The 26561-nt window shown below is 37.0% G+C and overlaps 1 protein-coding gene across 1 annotated transcript in view; it reads right to left on the bottom strand.

Annotated features, from left to right (window-relative positions):
• SLC9A9 (solute carrier family 9 member A9) overlaps positions 1–26561 on the bottom strand; it is a 184224-nt gene that overhangs the window by 48728 nt on the left and 108935 nt on the right. The window contains exon 12 of the mRNA XM_027686117.1: positions 25801–25954. Coding sequence (XP_027541918.1) covers positions 25801–25954 — 154 coding nt within the window. The remainder of the gene's footprint in view (positions 1–25800; positions 25955–26561) is intronic.

The following is a 26561-nucleotide window of genomic DNA, read 5'->3' as shown; positions in this document are numbered from 1 at the left end:
GCATTATGGTTTGCTTGGATAGCATTTGGAGAGGGCTCTGCTTGGCATACCAGGTACAGGGAAGCAAACCAGAGGGAAGGGGAAATTGCAGTGGGTGATGTGCAAGATGATGATAACCTGGGTGGCTTTTTACTAATGTGGATGGGAAAAAATAAAATTGTCTGTTAAAAGGGATGTGGTGGAAGAATTGACATATTTTGAGTGTGGCTGATCCTCAGAGCTGAGGGGAAATGCAACTGAGAAATATCACAAGTTGAATGACAGAGGCTTGCACTGGTGTTCACACCAAGAAAATACAGAGAGCATCAACAGAGGATGAACAATGCACGTTTTTATCACCCAAATCTGAAGCCCATGGCTAAGGTGTGGGCCCCTTGTATTCCTCACGAGCTCCCACATAGTACCAGGTCCACCAAGCTAAAACAGAATTTACTGATGCAAAGAAAATGTACTCTCTAACTAGATATTAATTGAAGGCCACTTTACTGGTTTTCTGACAGTCTCCCTTCTGGAGTATGGTTTTACTTCTGGTAATAACACATCAAAGTATACTTTAAAATAATATTTAATATTAGCAGTTACATACCTCAGCATTCTTTGCTGTAAATATTATGCATAGATTCTTATTGAGTTGGAGACAATGGACAGGTACTATATGCAAAGTAGGTCCTTTTTATATGTAAATACTTAATGGAAGGAAAAAAAAAGCATTTCTTTCTATCATAGCTCTTGAGCTTCAACAAATCTTAGTCCTTCAGGCATAAATATTTCTATCTTTTTATTAAAAATAACCATCCTGGTGCTGACTCAACAAGGAAACTGAATGAATAGCTGATTCTCTTTCTTTTCTTTTCTTTTCTTTTATTGTCTTCTTGGTCCCTAAATTGCAAGAAGGAGCTTCTGATGGTACTAACCCTATTCATTAGTTTGGAGTAAAGCAAGTCAGGTATTTCCATTTCATTAAAATGTGAATATTTACATATGAAAAGAAAAAGAATCATTACAGAGAGGTTTAACCATCTCTCTGACAGTGGATTTCTTACTGTCGTGTACAGAAGTGTCCAGGGCCTTGTCTGTGCTCGGCACTGTAAAACTGAGCAGTGTGAGAGCCCTGCCCTGCAGCATGTGCAGTGTGAGCGCAGTGGGATGTGAAGGCTGGAGCAATGGCACAGTGCAGGTGTGATGGTCCCAAACTCATCAAACGGGTCAGAATCAGAAAGGGAATCTCAGTCTCCCAAGCACAGTCCCATGCCCTGTTTATCAGGCTGTGCTGATTTGCTGGATGTGTTCACCAGCAGCACGACTTGGGCAGTGTGAAAACCACCAGCAGGACATTTTAGTGATGGGTCTGCACAGCTGTGGAAATATAAAAATCCAAAGTGTTTACGCATGACAGGTGCAGCTGAAAGGTGAGGCTACAGCACAGACTTCCCAAAACTCTCGTCTCCTTAATGAACTTAACTTGATCTCAAGGAAGGTGAGTTCTGAAACAGAAGTAATTTAGTCTTCATGCAGTTCTGAACTTACTGGAGCTGAGAAACTGCCACTTCTGGCTGACTGTGTGTGCTGGAGCTGTGATGTGTTATTACAGAATGAGCTAAGACAACAGACAATGTCTCACCCAGGACTAAAAGGACTGTCATAGCAAATGGAAAAGGGTAGGCAGTGGGGTCAATGGAACCAGGGTTTCTGGCTGTGATATTGTTTCAGTAACACTGATATAACCACTAGCTAATCACACTGACAGCAGGAATCAACTGGCATTGTAAATTCAGACTTTTTTTTCCAAGTTTTGCAGAAGTTGTGGTATACTTAAGTTTAAATACTTATATGTTGCATGTATAATTTATTTTGCAGACAACAGATTATTATAATATGGCACATATGAAGGTATTCACATGAAATCTTAATGGAAGTATTACATTTAAAGCCAGAAAAAAAAATCTAAGGAAATCAAACTTCTGTCTTAGATTTTTCACATATGAGAAAGAAAAGAAAGCTTGTATGCCAATGAATGTCACAGAGATAGAGCTGACACTTTTTTATCTCTAATCTCATTTAAAACACATGGTCAGATGCATTTTCTGTTTTTCTCATGGAATGCTATCTCACTACTGGGAATTAGTGTGGATAGCACAATCTTACCAACTGATTTAAAGTCCCTTGGGAAAAGAACCAAGGGACTGGTTCTGCATTCTATGGGAGAGTTTTTTGCTGTTTAAAATAGCAATACATTTTTGTAATAATTTCAGCATTGGGAATTTTATTAAGTATGGACGAAGCAGACTCAGTCGAGTCAGTTCTGAAATTGAGGCTAATTATTTCATATCCAAAAATAGGCTTGGGAGCCTAACATCAGGCACGTAGCATTGCAAATCATGGTCTGCTATAATTAACTCTGATATACTTGACATGAACTAGGATGCTATTTTATAATTTTTAAATATTGAAAAATTAAAGCATAAAAATTATATGAGACAGTCAAGACAACGGAAATTCATCACAAATATGCATTTCAAGTTAACATCCTTGACTTTTTCAAAAGACCTGCTAGATCTAATGCTGTTGCCAGAAGAATTTGCAAATTTAAAATTTGTGTAAATTACCACAAAGACCTTTAAGAAATACCCTGTTGTTAATATTTGTACAAACATCTTCCCCTTTTAACATTCTTGTGAGAAGATCTAATAGATGCTCAGGAAAATATTTTCTTAGCATTTTTTCTCCTTTCTTTGTTATCAGCTTTTGTCTCCTTTCTCCTGTTATCTTGCTGTACTTCTTGCAGTCTCTTTTTTCCATCTTTCTGTCCCACTTTCCTTGGTTGCTCTCTGTTACTTGTTTGTGTCTCTAAATATGGCATGCTTTTATTTCCGCCTTTCTTTTTTTGCATCTTTTTATTCTATACATTAAATATTAGAATGACTTGTTTCCCAGAAAGACAATTTATTCTATACATTAAATATTAGGATGACTTCTTTCCCATAAAGACAAATGCAAAGACTTTTTAATCAGTTCTATACTGCAATGTAGTTTATATATTTAGGTAGGCTTTAGTGAAGTCTTAGGTCCAAATGCCCTAGATAAGAAGGAAATCAAAATTCAAAAGCTTCTCTGTATTATCTTTTTTGCTTTGGGTCTTTCTTTTTTCTTTTTCTTTTTTTTTTAATTTTTTTAAATTGCGGGGTAGGGTGTGTAGTGTGGTGTTTGTTTTTTAGTTTTTGTTTGTTTTGTTTTTAAATAAGGCTTGGCTCAAAACCTGGATTCAGAGAATGTTTCAAGTTGCTATACTCAAAATCTGGAAGGGAAGCTTGTGACTTCAGCCAGTCTGTAGCAATTAGGCCCAGGAATTGCTGGGAACTGTGCATTAGTCTGCACAAGTACCCTTTGCAGTGGACAGTATTTAAATCCCCGTGTGCTATCAAGTGCATCATCTTTTTAGCAAAAGCCAGGACGGTTTGTTAATAAGAGGAGGAATTTGTCACTGAATACAAAGCAGTCGATAACATCTCTTCTTATGTGGTTTGAAATGAAAATGGATCGAAAGATAAATCCCAAATTGTCAGGGGAACCAGTAGTAAGAAATACAAACCCAACCCATATGAATACCAAGTAGTAAATCACTATTCAGGCATTGTAAACTTTTAATTCCCTCAGTTGAAATCACCACAAAGTCAACACTACACGATTAAATCACTGCTTTCTACAGTGAAATCACAGAAGAGCATATAGACTCACATCTTCATGAGGATCTAGGCATGCAGAGCCCAACTTTTGGTGTCTATACTTTCAAGCGTGATTCTCAACCCTCCCTCACTTAAGGTGCCAATAAATCTGTAAATAGAGATGTTTCTCTGAAATCTGAGTTCTAATTACTGAAATTCTCCTTCTGGGCCTGTATAGCCTTTCTGTATTTGCAGAACCAAAGCCCAGTTCTTGCAAATTGAATCTTGCTTGCAGCTCTACCTAGTCTAGTTTGCACCTACGTGTGCACACGGGTTAGTTGTGCTCCAGGTGAGGCAACCGGGACTGCTTTTATTTGAAAACCTGTTCTGAGAGCGTATAATTGATCCCAACCCCTTTTTATTTAATGATTGATCAACTCAAGTGTCCTGCAAAGAACAGGGAAGCCTGGTTTCATCAGTCACTTCAAACTGAGGTCATTCCACACCACACCTCTCAGAAGTGCCTAGAATACTGGCCTATGTGGTGCCATAAGTGGTGGCACTACCCACTGTCCTGCTGTACCAAACACTGTTCAGCTGCAAGCACCATTGAAGCCTTTAGAAACAATTGTTTATAAGTGTATTATTTAATGCAGCTAATGATTTAATGAACAAAGCATCAGGCTTGGGAAAGTTTACAAGAGAAATATCTCCTAAAGTAAGTCTTCCCTGATCTAAGAGTATGATGGTAAACGTGTACCTGGTGGAATATATCACAGAGCTGCCTCATAAGGGTCAGAATTAGCCATGTCTCCTCTATTTCCTTTCCTAGATCAGTGGGGAAACAAAGGCACTTCAAAAGGTGAAAAGTCTGGCATCTCTTTCTATTTCTGACCTCATACTGTGAAATGGGGACAACAATACTCCCTTCACCCTATTGCTCATCTCTTTTGTGTATTTAGCTTGTAAGTGCATATCCTTCATTATGTTTGTACAAAATCTAGTATAGCAGAGCTATGATCTTGTTTAGAGATCATAAGAGTGCTGCTGTAAAATAATTAATAACAATATTGGCTTCTTTACTTGTCAAAGGTTTTACTGGAGGAATTCACCTCATCGGTGCAATCCGCTCAGCCTTCCACTGGCTGTCTCATTGTAACTAAACCAGACTTTAAGCCTCAGCTTACATCTCAAAAACTACACATCCCAGGAAGGGTTTTCTGAGTAAGTGATTTATAACCCAATTTTCAAAGATGGCCATTAAACAGCATTTGCAACAGGAGTCTTGAATATTTTTGCATGAATAAATCTGAAGCTTGTAGCTATCCATCATCAGCCTATTGCATTCAGTACAGAATTATTAACTGTAAAGACTAGAAACATGAGCAAAATCCGAAAAAGATTGTTTCACGATCTCTAATAAATCATTGCAATTGAAATTAAAAAACCTTCAGGATAAATAATGATTTCTTAGGACATTATTCTTGTCAGTGTGGCAGTAAGTGTGATGTGTATTCCTAACAAACTGATACCTCAAATCTGCTTTTGCTTCTAGATTGCTATATTACTGCTCCACGCTGCTTTTACTGTGGACTGATGCTGTCAAGAACATCTGCTTTGTTATAGCACAATATTTGATTGACATAAACCCCATGGAGAACTATGGCATGAGTATAGATCTTCAAAGTTCAGCTCAAGCTGATTTTGTTAATAAATGAAAACACTTTAGTTTAAGTTTAAGGCAAGAGTAATCACTTGTGTCTCACAGTAGAAAGAACAAATCAGTTTAATTTCATGCTGATGAGGATTAAAATAAATTATCAGGTAAATGATGCTTCCTAAATGGGTATGACAGCTGTTTGTCTTGTGGCTAATGCTTTCTATACACAAAATACTGAAGTGGAACAAAAAGTATAATTTTAAACCTGTAGAATCATGTGAGTAAGAGATAAATGTGACATAGTTTGACTTTTGAACTTGCAATTTCATAAAACTGGTAAAATAATCTTTTTGGAAATTCAAAATATTAGTTCTGTGTTCAAGGTCTACATACTGCTTTTGGTGGATGTGTGGAGAACTACCCGATTGCAGAAGTGACAGTTAAATTAATATACCTGTAAAAGCAGTCCAAGTAAAGGAGGGCTGTGATGACTTGAGATAATGTATAAATGCAAGTAGAAGAAGAGGTTGAAGAAATAACTGTAGTGCTTTATCAGAGATCCACAAGTTATAGTTTCTAGATGTGACCTTAAGTATCAGAAAGATTGTAAAATTGTGGGTAATGTCACTGCATAAAATTTTACCAGTCTCTTCCCCACAGCTGTGCAGCCATGTGAAGAAAATGCTAAAATTTAAAAATAGATTATGGCTTGTATTTACATTGTGCACTTATGTGCATGGTAACTAGAACAATGAACTGGATCCATAGATAGCTGGGATCTGGTTCTCTATTCTGTTAATCCTATTTTATCCTAACATTGGGGTGATAAAATAGTGGGGTCACTTTGAAGCAGCAAAGTACATCTGCATGGCACAGTGCAGTGCCAGGTGTCTCACAGTCATGGCACTCCAGTGCAGGGGCTCTGAGCAGCACGGATTTACATCCCTATAATGCTTCTGGCACATGCAGGAGATTATGAATGTCATTGTGCCATGTGAACATACCTGTAGTGAGGAATCAAGCCTCTTGTTTAAAAATATGAAACTAAGTTGACTGAAATGACCATAATTTAGCTTCTGTGGAAATTTCAGAAATCATCATTTGTAGTAACATCAATGCATGTGAACAGAATTGGAAAAAAAAAATCAGCCTGAAGGTTGGCAGCAACCAAAATGAAGTGAACTTCTGGTGACTGTTTGACCTGGGACTAGTTTTCAGGTTTAAGGAAAGATTATTGTAGTAGATTCTGTGACAGAACAAGTAGTATTACTGTTTATTAGGACACTCAGGCTTGTTATGCCAAAGATCACCAAATTTAGATAAATGGGAAATGCAAGTTGTATGTTTATGTCAACAGACACTAATTGCATGAATTATACTGAATTCCATGTCAAATTGGACAAATAGCAGCTACTGACTCTGCCAAACCCACTCTGCTCCATCATCTTACTTCCTACTTCCAGCTAACTAAAGAGGCTGAACTCACGGCAGGTGGCTGCAGGTCAGCTCAGGAGCTTTTGTGCAGGCAGCGAGCTGCATGGGGTTCCCACTTTAAACCTGCATTCTGAAAACACCAGGGCAAGGCTAATTTACATTCCTGTGTCTATATGTACGTGTGAGCAGTCTTTAGGGATCCAAACTCACAGTTGCTTCCTGATACAAAGGGAATGTGTGAGAAATTTGATTTCTGTGCTTTCTCTAGAAATTTTTTTTTGGTTTTCACAGGAATTATCCAATCAAATATATTCAATATGTGGCCCATAGACAACTAGTGAAACCCATTGACCCTCGGCAGCAAAGTTTATCATACTCTAGGGACATCAGCTGATCAATACTATTTTGCTTCTATTATTGTCTCTCCTGTGAGACTCTTCTTCATTTTACTTCCCCCGTCTTTTTTTTGTTTCCCCTTTATTTTTTGTTCTCCTATTTATATGTGCTTATAGTCACATGTTGTTCATGTACCTTTCATTGCACTGTGGTAGGTGATCCAGCTATCACCTTCTGCTTTGGTGTTTGTAGCTCTTTGCTGAGTAACAATTCACTTGCATGTTTTTTACTCCTGCCTCAGGGAGAAGAAAAATCTTTCATAAAATGGTATTTTTAGTAGTCCATATTTAAATTAATACACTTTCTTTTCTAAAATATATGTCAAACTCTACCCCTTTCCCCCCTTTTCATATCCTTATTTGGTAAACATGTATCTGAGATGCAATTGTTTTTCTAGGAATCTGGCAATGTTCGGATCCCTCTGACAGTTTGGTAAAACTTTGTTCTGTTCCCCACTCCTCAGGAGGGACTGGTCTGTATGTCAGGTACTTGTATGAGAGCCATTCCATTCTCCCTTCCCAAAAAAGCAGGTTTTTTCATCCATTCTTTTTCTAAAATGCCCCCTCTGTGTTTTGAGCAGGCTCTGAGTTGCAGTGTGTGAGGGGAGGTTTCCTCAGTCAAGCAGCATCACTGCTGTCACTGCCTCCAAGGGAGCAAAGTTATACTGGCACTGGGTGTTTCCAAAGAGTCTTTCCTTAATATTTTTGCCATCTTTCAGCATTTCTGAGTTATACAGGGGTGTGATGGTCATTTTAACTTTCCACTTATGATTGTAGTGGCATCACTCATCTAGTGTGGTTTTCATCAGCAGACTGACTGGAGACTGGCACTTACTGCTATTGCTGTCATCTGCTATTTTCTCAGTGAAGGAAATAGATAGTTTTATGCAGCTCATTTATGTAAAAAGTGAGATCTATAGAACAAGGTAAGCACTTTACTGCCTGCTTTTCAAGCATTTAAATTCTGTCTATAATCTCCCTCTTGTTTTGAAGTGCAAGAAGAGCAGAAAGAACCGAGCAGGGTCGTGCAGTTGCACAGCCATAGTTGATAGTCACTGCCCTTTGCAGTTGCACTCTACTTATTGAACAGGTAAATGATTGCTTGTAGGCAATCAGATATAGATTTATGGGGAAGGCTGGGAAAGCTTGAAAGGACTGTAATCCTCTTGAATTTTTATTTTTAATCTCCGCTACAGAAAAAACCCAAACCCTCAGTAAATCTAAAATTCAGGATAATTGCTACCAGAAGAATTCTAAAATGAAATTCTTATGCTAACAGTAGATTATTTGATATTTAAATGTTAAAAAATTATTAAAATTTTGGTTTGTTTTAGATTGGAAAAAAAATCCATTTCAAACTCATCTGAGATGCAGAGACCTCTGGAAAAAATGTTGTTACAAGGATCACATCACTCAGGAATGCTGGGTTGCAATTAGAGAAACTGAAAAATAACAACATGTGAAAAATGATGTGACTTGAATGATTTTATAAAACTGCAGGAGAAGCTCAGATATGAGGAATACACATGGTAGTAGCTGGGATATACAGTGCAATCACCTTTTTCTCAGTAAGGCTGCATTTGCTGTTTAGTTTTCACCCGAGCTTTATGTCTCAGATGAAAACTGGGACTCAGAATAAGATCACTTGATATTGTATTATAGTGTTGACTTAGGAGAAAGGATGGGATTGGGTGTCCCTTTCGGTAGTAATGGTGGGGTTTGTTTTGAGTGCCAACCCAGTTAGTCCCAACCAAGTTGAGCTTTTGAAATATTGAATCACAGTACGTCATGAAGTGACTGTGATGCCTCTCATCCAAACTCTTTACCCTGTAAGTGTTTTGGGGGAACAAAAAAAAAAAAGGTGTGTGTGTGTATGCTTTGATTTCCCTTGCTTTAAGTCAATGATCTTCTACTTTCAATAGCACCTACTGGGACTGATATCAGCCTACATGTCTTCAGGAGCTACTGATGATGGCAGATGCTTTTCTTTGCTTTAACTTAAGATGTTGCAAATGGAGATGTATAGACATACAAAGACATCTCTGTATTGTCTCTTCAATAAGAGACAGTACACAAAACACAACATTGATCAGACTCCAAGTGCTTTAAGAATTTCATTATTATTATTGTGCCTCTCCCCCGCTGCAAGGAGGTCTATAGATCAAATGCTCTGTACACAATATTGAAAATGTATAAATAAAAAACTGCCTGGAACATTATTAAAAATGCATTTCCAGTTAATGCAAAAAGACAGAAACACTGGTGCATTATAAAAAGTATCATTTTCACACATAGCAAATATCCTAATTGCTACTTTTATGAACTCTGTGGAGATGAATACAGCTTTCAAAAAAAAAAAAGTCAGGAATTAGGCCATTTTGTTGGCATCTTACTTAGACTACTAATAAGCTTTGCCAGCCAGGAAAAATTAGAACTGATTTTACTAAAGATCTGTATGAGGAAAAGCAACTGTGCTCAGATGTATTTTGACAATTTCCTACAGATGAGTCTAGTTAATTCCTGGCTCAGAAATAACAGTTCCCTCCAGTGAATTATGTCAATGATTTTTAGAGCAGTAAGATGTTTGCTCTCTGAATCACTTTAGGTGTCTGTTCCTTTTTTCCCTTGAACATAAACAGCACGGCTTTGGAAAGAAGCCCAGGCCATTGTAGATGCATTATATTATTGCTAATGTGATTAACCCAAAGTAAAACATTAAATCCTCCTGAGGCATTAGTCTAAATAATGAGATGACCAACTCTAAGTTCCCTGGGCTCACAGCACAGGGAGAAACATATCATGCACTTCATCTCTTGCACTGACATTTGAAATTTATCATCTGAAGCTGGTGCTGGGAGCAATTCTGTGCAGAGCCATCAGAAGGGAAGACTAATGCTGGTCAGGCTAAATGTATGGGATGACCACAACACACTGAGGAAATGCTTCTGGCTTTGCTGCTGAGAACTGGTGGCATGAAAGCTGTCACCGATATGTCCATTTAGGCTGTTTTCTTCACAAGCAGCTTGTAAATCAGCTGCATTGCTTAAGTCCATATCTAATTCCTGCTTTGAAATATGTTCACCTAAGTTCTGTCTGAAATGTTCAGAACATCAGGGAATTATAGGAAGGACTTGTATGAATTGATTTACCCGAGAGTGTATAAAGCAGATATATGGTATATAGGAGAACATGCTTTCAAAGATACCCTGTACAATTTTTTAATCAAAGGGTAAATCAAAATGGCATTTCTGAATTCTTAAAATGAGAATGCAGCACACGGGCCTCTGGAGCTGATGTCATGACGTTCATAGGCAGATCCACTGCAGGGTGTAGTCTGAATAAGCATTGAAAGGATCTTTCCATGGTTCCTCATCTAGGAAAAAGTCTCAGACTGACTAAAATGTTATGTACTAAAATGGAAGAGTTTTGCCTAAATTTTCATTGTCTGAGGTGTGCAGTGTCAACAATTATTACCCTTTCAGTTTTAATGGCAGGAAAACACCTGTGCACATTTGTGTCAAAACACTCTTTGAAGCCACTTTAAATAGAGCAGGATAAACAGTACTGTCGTCTCTGGAGGCAATGTTCTAAAACACTGCTTAATGCAAAATTTATCTTTTAATTTTTTTACACCACTTTGCTTCTCAGCAACAAGGAATAAAATAATGACTCAAAGACACCAATTTTATTTAATTTTTCACTGTCATTTTAAAAACAAAACCTACATACATTATATGCTGCTGATATAGCAAATATCAATTACAGTGTAATAGTCTTTTTGACAGAGTGGCTATAGAAGTGCTTCCCTTCATCTAGAGTTTATGTCATCCTATGTTTTTTTAGTTCATGAATTGTTTTATTCCATTATACCCTTGTTCTGACAATTGCACTGTTTAGTTTAGACAGTGCAGATTTCTGTTGATTTTGAATTGTTTTTGCAGTATAATCTTTGCCTAAGAAACTTGGCCATCCTTACCAGTTGCAGGTGACACACTTAGATCGTATGGCTGTTTAAAATACTATTTAGGGAATTCATACAAAAACTTACTAAAATAGTAAGTATCTAAAATAGATATCAATCTATTTATGATCTATATATTTGCACTGTTTGCAATGCGAGGCAATGCAAAACTATTACTGATGTGTGGCTTTGAATACAATGTTATTCAGTGGGGTGGTTTTTCCTTTTGGTTTGCAGTCAACTTTTACTTGTACGCCACCACCACCAAAGATAGACATTTTTAAGTTAGTTGTTGTGTTTATCCAGACCTACAGGAACCGTCCTTATTTCACAGTGTGCAAAGTCCCATCCTAGAATTCAGAAAGTGCACTAAATACAAATGTTAGGCTTGAGGTTTTTTTTTACTCTTGAATTTACTAGTCTCACATTTCTAAATATGCATGACTTGGGAATCAATTCATTCATTTGGAGAGAATAAGAGCTTAAATGGAATGTAAATGATTCAGACGCTCAGGCCCAGTGCCCTAACATTGATGAAATTCAACTTATATACATTTATTTGCATTGTGATGTATTGTATTCCGGAGAATTTAGGAAATATCAGGCACTTTGCATTTGAGCACACTTATTCTGGCAAGGCAAAGGTTTCAGATGTCAATACTAGCTTTTTCCCTTCATGTCAGCAACTCAACTGTGGCTAAAAACCTCTTGATTCTGGTCATTCTGTTGATCTCAAGGCAAAAATTTCCTAATTTTCTTTTGGTAATGCACCAAATCAGCATTACTGAGCACCCAGGAGGAGGGCTAGTCACCCTCTTGTTGAATAGTACTTATTAATTGTGACACTGTAGTTAAGGTTGGTAAAACACTCTAATTTTAATTAATTGAAGTCTTTATCTTTTTATAAGAGCATCTGAAGATGCTCTTCAAAGCTTCTAGTTGATTGTGGGTTTGGTTTTATTTTTTTTAATTTTTTTTTTCCTTTCCTTATAACCATATACAGCTTGAGAAAAAATTCTGAAGTACCCAGTTGAAGTTTAAAATTAGTTCAGGGGAAAAGGAGTGCTGGGAGGATGAGATAGGGAGCATGCTATAAAGTTTTATAGTTTTACTTAAGCTTCTTGTGTTGCTTTGCAGTGTGCCGGAAGGTGTTTGCTGCATCATGGTTAAGAAAGGGACTCCATTCCCTTTGCCTTCTTGTAAAAATGAAAATAAACTGCTGTATGGAGTAACTATGAACCAACATTTGAATTCCAGCAGTGATGACAATGAAAGCAATAGCTTGCAAGTGATTATGAAAATACGAAGGGAGAAAGTAGAGTGAGAAATTGCCTCGATCAGGGATTCTTAAAGCATAGTGTGCTTCTGCCAAGAAAATAAATGAATGTTGTTATAACAGCTGAGGATCTGTCCCCATTTGTCCACTGCCACCCAGCTTCCCTGGGGCTCTAAGTACTTCTCAGTGACCAGTGACTTCAGGCCTATGTGATATTTCTGTTGGTGTATTCATAAATACGTGATACTTTGGCATTGGCTTCGGGTTCCTACCTTACTGTACAGAGCCAGTAAACTTGATAGCTGAAAGGCAAGTCTAATGCTTAAAATTCCCCATAGAATCACAGAGACATTTAGGTTGGAAAAAATCTTTAAGATCACCTAGTCCAACTGTTAACCCAGCACTGCCAAGTCCACCACTAAAGAATGGGCCACATCTACATCTGGGAAGGCAAGAGACACTGCGAAATAAAGATTAATTAATTTTACTTTTAAAATGTATCACTACTCTTCTCTCAGACATGCATCTTCTCTTATGCAAGGTAGTGCAGCTTGAGATATATGTAATAAATTGTATTGAAAGCTGGGACATTTGCTTAATCTAAATTAGTGAGCTTGTCACTTATTTATAATTCTGATTTTGAATGTAAGTGATAGAAAATGGCACACAGCCATTATGACTTAGATTTCAAAGTGATAGGACAAGGCACAGAACTCTGACAGAGAATCCAATACAATGGTTTTTTCCCCCAATATTGCACTGAGCATAAATAAGAAAGTACATAGGCATCAGACTGTGAGCAAATAGATGATTTTATCACTTATCAATATGGAAGAATTACAGTAGTATTTCTCAAAATGTGAAAGAAGGAAATAATGCAACTGTTTTGGTCAGTGAACTGACATGGCAATTGAACCAGATTTGGCAATTCATTTTATGGGCTGAGAAGTTTTCTTAAGACTTTTAGAATCAGTGAAATATAAAACTGTGCCCAAGCATCAGTTTAAAAAGGAACAGGAGCACTGAGGAGCCCACGTGGTGCCCATTTAAAATGGGAGCTGTCACACAAAGCCAAGTAAAGGACAGTCAGATCAGTGGGAGATTATGCAGTGCCACTGATTTCAGGAGGAAAAATAATGATCCTTGGGTTTTTAAAAAAAGTTGGTCTTAAGTAAATTCAAATATAAGTATATGTAAGGGTTACTAGATCAGAAAGCATGTGAGCAATCATTCTTCTGTAGACTACTGAATAGGGTACTGGAAGACCTGGATTCTCATCTTTAATACGCAGAGATGACTGTATTTTAGTTGATGACTCATTTTAAATGGAACAGAAATACTTTTTGGACAGAAGCTGACACCTTCCTAGTGAACACATTAACCATCAGTCTACAGAATATTTTTGCTTTGTTTTCTGGTTAATTAAAATTATTTTCTGACTTCTCAGTTTTCCTTACCTCGTGAATACATATGCATACACACACAGAATTGGTGAGGTTTTGGGCTAGAATTCTTCCATAAAGGTGGAAGAAATGCACATGAATGAGGCAGAGGAAGGGAACCATCGTGTCCATGCCACTGGTGGATGCAGCAGGAAAGGGAGAGCAGAGCCCCTCGTGCTGTGTCTAAATGGCAAACAGTGGCTGTCATGGCATTCATAGGAATCCCTTTGGATGGAGATCAGAAAAGCTCAGGGACTGATTAAGACTCAGATCAAGATTCAGGCAGACTCCCTGAACCTACACTGTGATTCCTGACCAGGCTTAATGCACATGGATAAGTGAATAGCAAATGCAACTGGATAGTTTCAAGGTCACTGTGTACAACACCTTGTCTACTTGTAAGATTAGATTAGCAAAACATGGGGTTTTTTGGATTGCTGTTTAGGATACTTTACATAAACAGCACTTACATATAAACTTTTATATGAACATCAGTTCTATATATTTATTTGCATAGGAAATATTTTGGAATTATAAACCCAGATTTTTTAGTACACTTTCAAGATTCCTTTATATATTATTTGTCATTATGTAATAAAATGGTGTATCTTTTAGAAGAAGTAAAAAATGCAGAAACAGAAATATACTTTTAAGGGCATTGAAATCAAGTACCTCTTACTGAGATAGGGGGTAATTTTCTCATTTAAAGCTCATCGATGTACTGACTAGACAGTCACTGTTGGGCTGTTTCTGCACTGATAATTCACTATAAAAAAGTCTGTATTTCCCTGTAATCTGTATCTGTTTATTAAAAGCTAAAAGCCCATACCGCTATACAGAGCCCAGATTATTTAATATCTGCTTTAATTAACTTTTCGCACTCAACTAATTCTGGAACAATTTGATAGGATTGTTATCAAGGGTGCCAGACCTTTCCTTCCACTCTACATTTCAAAAAAGGACAGGAATTTCAGAATTTCCAGAGGAATATTTCACAAGGGTTGCAAGTTTCATGAAATTTGAAGTCACAGTTCTCTTCTGTCACTAAGTTCCTCTGCAAACTGAGATATATCCAGTGATGCCTTTTTGTTTAGATTTACAAGAATATTTATACCACAGTACATATGCTGTATAAGACCCTTAAGAAGGCCTGTAAGACCCCAGGTCTTCCCAGTTAGCACCTTTACTCTTGTCGGAAGAAAAAACTATATTTGGGTTTTTTCTCTACATTTCATGTAGAGTTTAAAAATGGAATTATGTGTTCTTGCATTTGTGAACTATTTGATAGCAAAAAAGAAAACCACAGGAAAGCTTAAAAAAACCTGAGAAAGTTTGAAAAACATCGGAGTTTTTTTCACACTGAAATGATATTTTAAGTCATGATGAAAACTTCATCTCTTCAAAATGAAACATTCATTTCATATTTTCTTGCTGAAGAAATTCTAATATTCTTAGTCAAGCTAAATGGGAAAAGAATGAATATACACACTTTGGAAATTATGCAAACCAACAACTGTGAAGAGCATTAATTCTGTACCCCTCTATTTTTCAGTCCATCACACAATTCTTAAAATATGAAAGTTCAGTGAATTTCCAGAGCAATTATTTTGCAGAAATAGTTTCTAACCAATAATAGAAAGAATTAAGAGGTATCTTGATCAGTACTTACAGATCAGGAATATAAGATTCATCTTAATAAATGTGATCCTTATTTTTTCTAGAGCCAGGTTTCATACCACATATTTATCTCAAATTTTTAAAGACTCAGCTATTTTTCTGTACTTTCTGTTTACCCTCAAATGACACAGTTTTGGCATATGCATGAAGTAAACAGGGTTTATGCTTGCACCAATTTAATTCTGACAGACTAGTTAGAGCTCCAAATTAATCTGGGATATTTTGGTAGAGAGTAATAAATCATCAGCTTCGTTCCAAAGTCCCAGATAATTAAGATGTTCCTTAGCAGCATTTCCAAATAGGTTTTTTAGATTCTTTATTTGTAATTAGAAGAACTTCATCATGTTGACTGCTGCATAGCAGCTACCTTTTGTATGACAAGGAGAAAAGTTTTCATGGAAGAATAAAATTATTGCATTAAATGGAAGAATTATTTTTTTTCATACTCAGACATATCAAAGCAACAGTACTTTAAAATATAACAAACTATATAGTTAATTGACTGTAATCCAGCTGGATGGATTATATTCCAAGCTATTGGTTTATTTATAATTTTCTGGAAATACCTATAAACTATTCAGAGTTTTTGGCCTGTGGAAAATTCATCTTACCATTTGTTGTTAGACATGAATCTTTTATTGCTGTGTAATTTTCCCTCTCTCCTGTACCAAATATTCTAGCAATAAAAGTGTGTGTTTCATTTTTTCTTTCTTTTTCTGTTTTCAATCGCTATATGGATCTAGAAATAAAAGATATGTGAGGTGGGATTTAACTGTCTGCTGTGTTAGGAGACTATGCTCAAAATTAGACCCCTCTGGCCAACAAAGACCAACAAGATGACAGATGGAGTCATGTAGGAGCTGTGCACGAGTCACAATTGCAGTCCAAAATCTCCCATTCAACATCTGCCCAGGACTGCCTTCACAGCTGCAGTCAGAAAGCCCAGGTCCTCTGTATTTTGGTCTTTTATTTTCTTATCAAGCACAATTGTGTATAAATCTTGTTTAGTATCATTCAGGCAAAATGCTATGGTGAATAATTCCGAGGGATCAAATGCACACCTTATCTTAGCAGAACTGTACCTTGCAAATAAATGATAGGCATTTCAGAAGATCACTGAGATTCATTACCTGGACGATTTCTCATTTTCAGATAGAAATGAAAGGAAATTATCCAATTTATTTCTTTTTTTTATAATAACATCCATTACATTTGATGTCCAATTTCATACTGCTCCTTGATTTATAGCATTTCCGAGGCTAATCGTGCTCTAGCTACTATTACAAAAGCAGCTCTTATATTAACCCTTTCAGTGTGGGTGTGCCCCAAGAAGTGTTTTCTTTCCTCACAGATAATTTCACATGTGATGTTGAACTCCCATGGATTTGAACCAGAATGCAATTCTCTAAAATGACTTCAGTCAGGGACACCAGACCATTTCCTGTCTCTTGTAGATACCACATACACACTACAGGTTTACATGTCCACAAATCCAGAACTGGTGGCAAAGACCACCAAGCAAAGAGAAAGTACCACATCAAGCAATGTTTTTGTATTAAAAAAAGATCTGTAGCTAGGATGTAAGCCAATATTTTAGTTTGTGCTACTATAGGAGATCAAAAGGAATGAAGTGATAAACTAGAATCTGATCTTGTGCTCTCTGTGACCTCTGTCACAAGTAATCAATAGATTACCATGCAAATTATTCCAGCGCTTAATCACAATGATATCTGATGTGCTTGGCTAAACTTGGAATTGCTGATAGTTATTTATAGTGGCTAAATGTCTTATAGCTGAAGTCAAAACTCTGCTTTCCCAGTCTCTTCCTGGATTACTTGTTCCCCATCATACTGGGTAGGTTACTGGGTGAACAGAGAGAGATTGACAGCCCTGCAGTTTCCCAAGTCAACCCTAAACTACTATTTTTTGTTGTATCTGGAGTAATGTCTGTGAACAATGCTGGGGCTCATTAGCAAAATGGTGTCTTGAAGGTAACGCTCCTTCAATAACTGTGGGCCAGTGCCTTCTCTGAGCTGTTGTTTTGGACTGTCCATGAACTCACACAAAAGCCTCCTTGTTAGTTTAGTTTTATTTGAATAGTTTTAAAGATGTTCTTCACAATTGTGAAACTCACCCTTTAAACAGCAAAGTAGATTTTGTGACCTAAGAATCTTCCCATAAATGAGTTATGTCCTAATGCTGAGGAGAGCCCAGGGAGTCAGCAGCATGTTTTCTCATGTGTATGCAATTACTGTTAATGCAGGAATATTCAAATTATCATCAGTATAAAAGATGTCAGGCAAAAGGCTCTCCTGTAGATGTTCACAGGAGCAGATAGTTGGCCAACTAAGGACAGTAGTAATTTTAAAATAGCTGCAGCATTAATGATTAGACTTGTTACATTAAATTACAACTGTTTCTGGATTTCAGAGAGTTGTTAGGATTATAAGCCTTTCCAGGCAAAGACAGTGTGATCTCTGTTGAAAGTGTGTCTGAGTGAAAAGAAACTTGATGGGCTGAAGAGACTTGACTGAAACTGGGCTCTCCACAGGAGTGTTTATTGCAGTATTTAAATGCATATTGTACTCTGGCTAAAGATGAATATGACCCTGGAAACGAGAGCAAGCTTTGTTTATTGGAGCTATATTTGTTACTGAGAGGGAACACCAGTTAGGCTGATTATGACTATTCTGAGCACAAAACAAAATAATAAACAGTACAAAAAAAATAACTGTACTTAAAACCATAGTGCCTTTAATTGCACTGTTCTTCTCTATGTTGTGGTCACTCACAAATTGCAGTTGAAGATATTTAAGCTGACATTCCATTTTTAATAGTAAAGCAACAGATGCTTCACTTCAGCTAAACTTTTCCAGGACTCTAGAGGAAATATGACCCCAAGGAATATGGTTATAGTACAGAGAACATGTCAAGGCCAGGAGAAAACATTTAACTAAATCTCTTCTTCTAAACTGACTTCCTCTTGGCGCACGGTGACAGGAAAATGTGCTCAAAGGAATACATATAAAACAATTAAGAAGGTTTATTATAATTTATAACTATTAAATTATGGATCATCTGAAGATATGAACATGTGCCCTTGGCTGGTACATTCAGAGTAGCTCAAGAAGGATAATCCTTGTGCACCTATGTGAGGGTGAAAAAGGAAAGCTAAGATGTGTTTACTTAATATAGGAATAAATGAGGAGCAGTAGAGACCAAACTCTAGTTTGAATCTAGTTCATAACAAATGACTGTAAGGAGATGTACTGTCTCATGGTCTTCTCCATGAGCAGAGCAGAATACAGCAATGGAGCACAGTATTCTGATGTGGCTCTTTTTACCTAGGCAAAAGGACCATTCCTCCTTGCCCCAGCCTCTTTGCCTGGATCACCTGTCAGGACACTGTTCTTTCCACTGCCATAGTAGTGTCTCACCCCAGTAAGACTGGAGAAGGCATTGTTCCACTTATCACTGAGTGAAACTGCCTGAAACAAACTCCTGAAAGTCACTTAGGAGCTTCACCTCCATTGAATTGCAATGGACTTAAGTTTCTAAGCCACTTTTGACTATAGGACTTTGTAATAGAACATAGAATGTATGTTTAATCTTACTATTATTTGTTTTACGGCTTAGGAATTTACAGAAATAGTTATTGTATCTCTCTGAAAGCTTTAATAGAGGTAGAAGAGTCTCAAGACTCTCAGTACCTGCATTTACAATAAGAGACGGGGTCTCAGGAGCTGAGAGGGCTCAGTCACCTACTTGAAAGCAACAGAAAGGGTCCAGTGCAGTTTGCTTGTAAAGCTCCAGGGCAGGAGGGTGTCAAGCATATGCAAACACTTTCAGGTCAGCTGAAGTCTCAGCCCTATGTGACTTGAATTTCCTGTGTTTGACCATCTGAAAGCTCCAAATACCAGAGACAGGTACTGCTTGGTGCCTGTCCTGTATCCATGCAGCAGATTATTGGCTGTGTCCATCCTCGGTATCCAAAAGGCTTTTTCCTCATTATCAGGTAAAGTTTTAGAACCTCAACCTGGGTAGTGATGGAAGAAGCCTTATGTGATAGGAATTTCCTGCCAAGTTAAATGTGAGCAGTTTCTGGTAATGACTTGATCATGGAGTGGGGTGTTCAGTAATACACAGTTCTAGACTTGGGCCCACAAACCAGCAGATGCTGCAAATAGAGGCTGATATGAAAACCATGAATTTTAATATTGCTTATGTCCTTTTAAATCAGTTTGTTATTGTCTAAAGACTTCTGTTTAGCAAACACTGTGAGATTAAGCATCCTAATTTAAGAGTCCAGTTTATCTCACCATCTCTCCCATAGGTCCCATTCATACAAATTTCTACAAATGGGGTCTGGAAGATTATTTTCTCTTAAGACTGATTTGAGACAGGAGATTGAATAAAACTATCCAGATGCTACAACCATATGATGGTAAATAGGATCTTAACTCTGGCAGAACTCAGAAATATATAGATTTTTAATAAGAAAGACTTGCATGTCATTATAAAAAAAGGATGTATCAATCTTTCTGTGTAACTGGAAAAGTATGGTAATGTAGGCAGCACCATCCACCTTCTCTAAAACAATCTGTTAATCCTTTGATCTAAAGTACATCCTCCTTTGATCTTAGGCTGCGGAAAAGGAAGTTTCCTGCTCAGTACCTCCTGTTCTGGAACCCTTAAGCTCAGTCATATTTTTACCATCATTTCAGCCCTTGAGATTTCTCACTGCAACTGTTGCCTTTCTAGATAAGGCAGAAGTGTTTCCAAAGACCATGATATTGATTTGTGGTTTTTTTTTTTTGTTTTGTTTTTGTTTTTTAATTTGAAGGGCCTCTTTTGGGAAGCAGAAAGAACAACTTTGGAAGCATAAAACAGACCAAATCTGTTCAAAGCTTCGCACTTGGCAGTGCCGAGCGCTGCCACTGTTGCACTGTGTTATTCTGCAGCATCTCTTTGAACGCAGCTGAACACAGGGAATGCTACTATAGAGTTGGGAATAATGAAAAAAAAATTTTTGAAACAGGAGTGCTATAATCCTGGCCAAGGTCATGTTGTTATCGTGGTTACTGGGTCATAAAGTTCTGTCCTTCAGCAGTCTATAAGTAGTCGTTAAAGGGCTGAGATAAGCACAGAATCATACACTAGCAGCTAGGGTTTGCTTTGGTTTGGTTTGTTTTTGTTGTGGCAGACAGCTGTAGTCACACACACTCAAGGCACAGCATTTAGCCCCCCTGCCCATCTGCATTCCTAGTGTGACATTCTGGTAAACATACACACTGCCCTAGCCTTTGATATTGAAACAATGAATTAAAGTGTTGGATACCGAAGGAACCAAAGTCTTGACTACTCCTGCTGTGAGTTTGGACAGCCTTGGTCATCCCTCAGAAATGTGGTATGCCAGGCCTCTGGCATTAGTATTTAGAGAAAGTTGAAGGTTTGGAACTCAAGTTTTAGGTGAACTAGAGATGGCATGATTTTAAGGGCACATGCTTTTCTAAAGCACATACCAAAGGCAATGGCCTGATGGGCCCAGTATTATAAGTTACTATTCAATACTGCTTAGTATTTATTTAGACTCTGGAATAAAAATATCCTTATTAACTGAAGAACTGCGGCAAAGAGATGCACAAAAAGTCTGGAAATCTCTTGACAAACATTTACACAGAAGGTGATGATAAACAAACAAGACCTAATACTTAGCACAATGCTTTTATGGGACATATTTTATTAACAGCTTTGTATTTTTGCTCTGCCTGTCAGGAGAATCCTTTATCCTCAAACCTCTCATTGCAGATTTACTGTAAAATGTAGCTCTCTATTTTTAATCAGAGTATGGGGAACGAAGGGAGACATATATCCAAAAGCATTAGCAAGTAATACTCAGCATCTCTGAAGGCTCATTTATTGAATACTTCAATTTGACTGGGAACCCACATGGCTATCTTTGTCTTGGTGTTGATGTATCATGAAATTATTCTCACACACTGATGCAGGTTTATTCATTGTCTGCCGGGGACAGAATATTGTAGTCCTTTCATATGGGGAGTAAAAGCAATTTTTTCCCCTGAGTTATAACTCTCAGATAAGCCAAAAGACAATGTATTATTTAGGAATGTGGTGCAACCACTTTTGCTCTCTGAATGCCAGCTGATAATGCTGTAATGGACTGTGCATGTGCCTCTTGCTCAGAAATGTTAAGTTACTGCACCAGACAACTGGGAACATTTAAATAGGACCTGATTTTCAGTAAGAGAACATTAAACACTTCCTGAAACACAGCATTTCAGGTATCTAAAAAGGAGACAGTTAAAATAAATAAGACATTTCCAAAAGTGTATGTTTCATTTTTTTAGAACAAAGTTAAAAAATATTTAGTCTTTGCCCAGAATTTGAAGACTCATTTTAAAGGCTGCTCTGTATGAGTAAATGCAGTAGTAAAATAATGAGAATTATTCATGTGGGTTTCTTTTAAAACTGTGTTTTGACATATAGAGACATGTAGACATAAATTTTGCCATTAGCAGGTCAGATTTCCAAGGCTTTAAGAACTTTCTTAAATTCAAGCTACAGTTTAAGTAGGAATATATGTTTCAATATAATTTATTTGTTAAATAAAGGGAACTAGAATTCTGAACTTTAATAAACTTGGGGAACTCCTGGGATCTATTTAAGCTTGTTTTTACAAAAGCTCTTAGCACAGCTGGCTTCTGCAACCTTGTGGGATAGTTGAGTGATATTGCTGCATTAAATGGGGGTGGAAGTTGAGCCTTTTTCAGTAGCACATGGTTAGTTTTGATAATATATCTTACTATATGTTTTGGCAACAATTTGCAAGTGTTGTGTAAGCCATACATATTCCTGGAATAAATCAAATGGTAGTTATCTCTGAGGACACATCCTCATCTTTTCTCTAAAAATAGAGTGACAGATTATATTTACATTATGTTAAATTTTAGACTGGAAAAAAAAAAGAAAAGCAGATCTGATGCTATTGCTGTGAGGAGAGATGGAAGATTATGGAAATTCCAGTTATTATGGAAACAAAGATTGATTTTTCAGAAGACAATTAATTCCTACTATTATTTTAAAATTGTCATTGTTCTATTTCCTAAGAGTCCTGGTCACTGTTATGAGAACTCCACGAATTATGGAGAGGGCAATACAAAAGTGAAACATTGTACAATATGTAGACAATAATGTGCAGTAAGACAGATCTTGGATACCGTCTTTCGCCTTGACTCTGTAATGCATTCTGGCAGAGCAAATGGTAAAGATATTGGTGTGAGTCGTTTCTGATTTGTGTTATTTTTACATATATTCAACATAATGGATGCTAGAGTTATTTATGTTTTAAAACCAAACAGTTGGTCTGTATCATATAAATTCAAGCATTTAACTCTAGGATAAGACTGAGTTGATCAACCTTGAGGAGTTGAGTTGCATCTCTGGAACCACTTGGGAACTGTAGCCTATTCCACTTAGGGAGAGTGAGCACAAAACTCTACGTGAATAAGATTCAGTTCATCCAAATAGACTGAAATCACATGCTCCTCTCTACTAGTCTCTGAATGCCTCCTGTTCAGTTAAATACCTTATCTGCTGGATAACCATTCTGTGATGAAAGAATTAATTGGAAAAAAAGCATATTCAACTTGGAACTGTTATTTGCTAAATCATGGTATTTTTGATCATTACTGCCCCCTGAGAAGGTTTACCGGTACAGCAACTTATAGGTCATGTAGAGAAATCCAGTGTAGTTACTGTGACCATTCATATATTTTTAATTTCCTGTAAGCACTTTATTTTGATAATGTGAATAACTTTATTTCTAGTTATTTAGATTGTGATCTAGCACTGTGCTTTGGATTTGACCAGTAGTGGTAGGTCTACTTCCCCAGAGCACTGGGGAATCCCACAGGAGAGGTTTTAAGCTGCCCTGGGGTGGAGCCTGATGTAAGTTCACATTAGTTGAACACTGAAGGCTACTGTGAGAAGAGTCTCCCTCTTGTGTGCTTAGAGACATCGTTGCAGCACTTCACCCCTTTTTTCTGTAATTGATGACACCCCAACCCATTCCAATAAATATCTTCAGAGACAATCATATAATTTTTGTGTAGTTGTAATGCAGTTTCCCTTGGCTTTGTGAGCTGAACCCTCCAAACTAGTTTGAAAAATACAATCTCTTTCTTCTAAATTTATAAAAAGAAATGTGGGGATAGATGCAGCTCAGAATTGCTGTTCAGGCACAGCTGCAGACATACTGGGGGAGTGCACCAAACAAAGTGGTGTAATTTGCAGCAGCCCCATAACTTTCTCAGCAAACTCTAGTCTGCTAGAATCCATACAAGTATCATCTGTCATGAATTACCACGACCACCTCTAGATACAATTACTTAGCAAAATTACTTAAGATTAAAAAGACAAATGGTAGCTAAGGAAAAAAATTCCATATTGAGGTGTAATAAATTATAAAGACAGTGAAATATATTCACTGGAGAGAGAAATCAGAGCCTCAAGATACATTTGTCTATTTAAAATTTTATCTCAGTTTGACTACCTCATAATTTGTGAAGCTGTATGCTCTGATGTCAAGAAATTAGCTGGAAATTGTGAACCTAATAGCCTTATAGTAAGAAAATCTATATCCTGGTTACAAAAGCAATTTATTTGATTGGGAAAAATGCCTGGAAGATCTGCTGGGATTCAAAGTAGATCCTCAAAGAGATGACCATTTCAAATCAGTAATGACTGTCTGCTTTCAGTGTCTCTCATAAAATCTGTTGTACAGGTGAGTGAAGAAAGAAGCACATGATTGCATTGAACAGCATAAACAATTCATGAGAGCCCCTTGCTTGTGGTGTTGTGGGACTCTGCACCTCTGGGCAGCACTAAGTAGCAGAAGAAATTACATCCAATTAAATTGCTTGGGTTAGTGAAAGCACTTGACAATGTTCATTTAAAAATTACCCAGAAAGCTAAACCAGGACAGGCATCTAGTGATAAGTCCTTAGACTAGACATGTGACTACTGCTCACTGCCTCTTTCCTTTACTGTGTTCTCCAAATTATTCCTTATTCTCCTTTTGTAGAAATCCAAACTGATTTGGCCCCCAAGACCTAATGAGAGCACTCCTCCTTATCCATGTTTCTGTTGCCATGTAAACTCTGTTGCTGACTGACAGTGAAAAAGTGGAAAATCTCAGAAAGGCAGCTGATACTGCCAGGGTGTATCCAAACTGTGATGAACTTGATTGACATTATGGGACATGAGACATGTCATGTAAAAGAATCAAACTGTCACAGAAATAGAAAGACCCTACACACATATGGATGCCTGCATTTTATGTTTATACAGTAAATTTGCACGCTAGTCCTTATTTTGTCTGTGAGTTTTATCTATGCTCTTTGTTAAAGCTCCAGTTTGGTTACCTTCAGCTGGTATTTTACAGCAAGAGGCTGACATAAAGGCTTATAATCAGACATCATTTTGTAAACAAGGAAAATATATGCTATATATAGAATAAATTATAAGCAACTGTGAATTGCGAACCTATCTTGATACTGTGGTTTTCTTTGGTGATCTTACGAATCATGGCAGTGAGTTCTAAATGGATTATGAAGGGACCAGAACTCAGCAATAGCGTTACAATCATTATTAAAAGTTGGGTTTCAAAAAAGCACACTTGGAAGGACACTGCATTTAAATTAGGTACTTTTTATTCCAGTTTCTTGTTTCCCTCTCTCTTGTCATTTAACCTCCCTTGTCATTCATTGTTGTCTGTGAACACAAGTCACTATGAAGTAATTTTAAAAATACCATAGCGAAAAAGCATATATAGAACAATTAGTGATAAATTAGTTACTGAATGATGTACCAATGGAGGCTGAACGATACACCAATGCAGGTGGATTTTTCTAGCATATTCACATTATAATCAGAAATACATGATTTTTTATATATTTGTGTAATAAATACACATTTTAAGATGAGGGCAAAATCTACCTTTATAGCTCTTTTTTCAACAGTGAGGAGGACACTACTAACATTTATTCATGGTGTTTCAAAGGAACAGTAGAGAAACAAACTCTTAGGAAATAAGGATGGGTCTGATCTAAGTGTAAACCCATAAAAAACCCGGGGAGAACCTGTTCCTTGTGGTCTGGAGCCTCTACCAGACAAATACTTCCTTTTTGCTTGTTAAAACTCTTTAAAAGCGCATGTATAAGCATTAGAAAGTTGTGAGAAAGTAGTGATTGATGTTGTAAAGAGAGCACTAACCTGATCTGAAGCCACGTGAGCATTGGTGTCGTGCCCCCACCAAACACCCAGACTGTGAAAAACACAATTAGCAGGGCTGTGGTAAACATCATTTGTTTGGGCTGGGAGTTTGCGTCTCGAATTGCCAATGCAAATGCTATTGCACCACGTAAACCTGAAAAGAGAAAACAGACAATGATGAACTTAATGTGAGAGAGAAACAGAATTTTACTCTTTTCAGTCCAAACCCAGTTCCAAGGGCAGAGGAAATTTTCAGATCATAATCCTCCTTATAAAATACTGAATTGTGCTGATTGAAAGGATGAGTTTAAATGCAATGTAAACAACTTTGAAAAGTGGACAGTGAAAGTACTCGCATATTCACATAATAATCACTCAGTTGCTTTGCATCCACTGAATTCTTTGTCTTGAATAATTGCAAATGAAATAATAATCTGAACTTTATGCATGTTGAAAAAGAAATCTATATCCTGTGTTCAGTGGGACTACTCATGAAGTCAGGTGTGAGAAAGAGGATTGGCGTTAAAACGTGTACCCAAATATGCAAATTGTTTCTTGCTTGAAAAAAGAACATTTCTTTAAAATAATTCAATGTGATAAGACCAGTCAGAAAAAATATGGCTTAAGTACAATGAATAGTTTTTAAAAGATGATTCTAAGTATCTAAAAGGGGATACAAAATAAATTAGTGTACTTGAAATATTATAATAGTTGTAAAATTATACACCTACAGAGACTGAAAAAACAAGAACTTACAAAGG

This window comes from Neopelma chrysocephalum, unplaced genomic scaffold (assembly GCF_003984885.1).
Source record: "Neopelma chrysocephalum unplaced genomic scaffold, ASM398488v2 Primary Assembly neopelma1_70, whole genome shotgun sequence".
In the NCBI taxonomy this organism is placed as follows: Eukaryota; Metazoa; Chordata; class Aves; order Passeriformes; family Pipridae; genus Neopelma; species Neopelma chrysocephalum.
The sequence above is the reverse complement of the archived record's forward strand: the minus strand, read 5'-3'. Positions and strand labels throughout refer to the sequence as shown.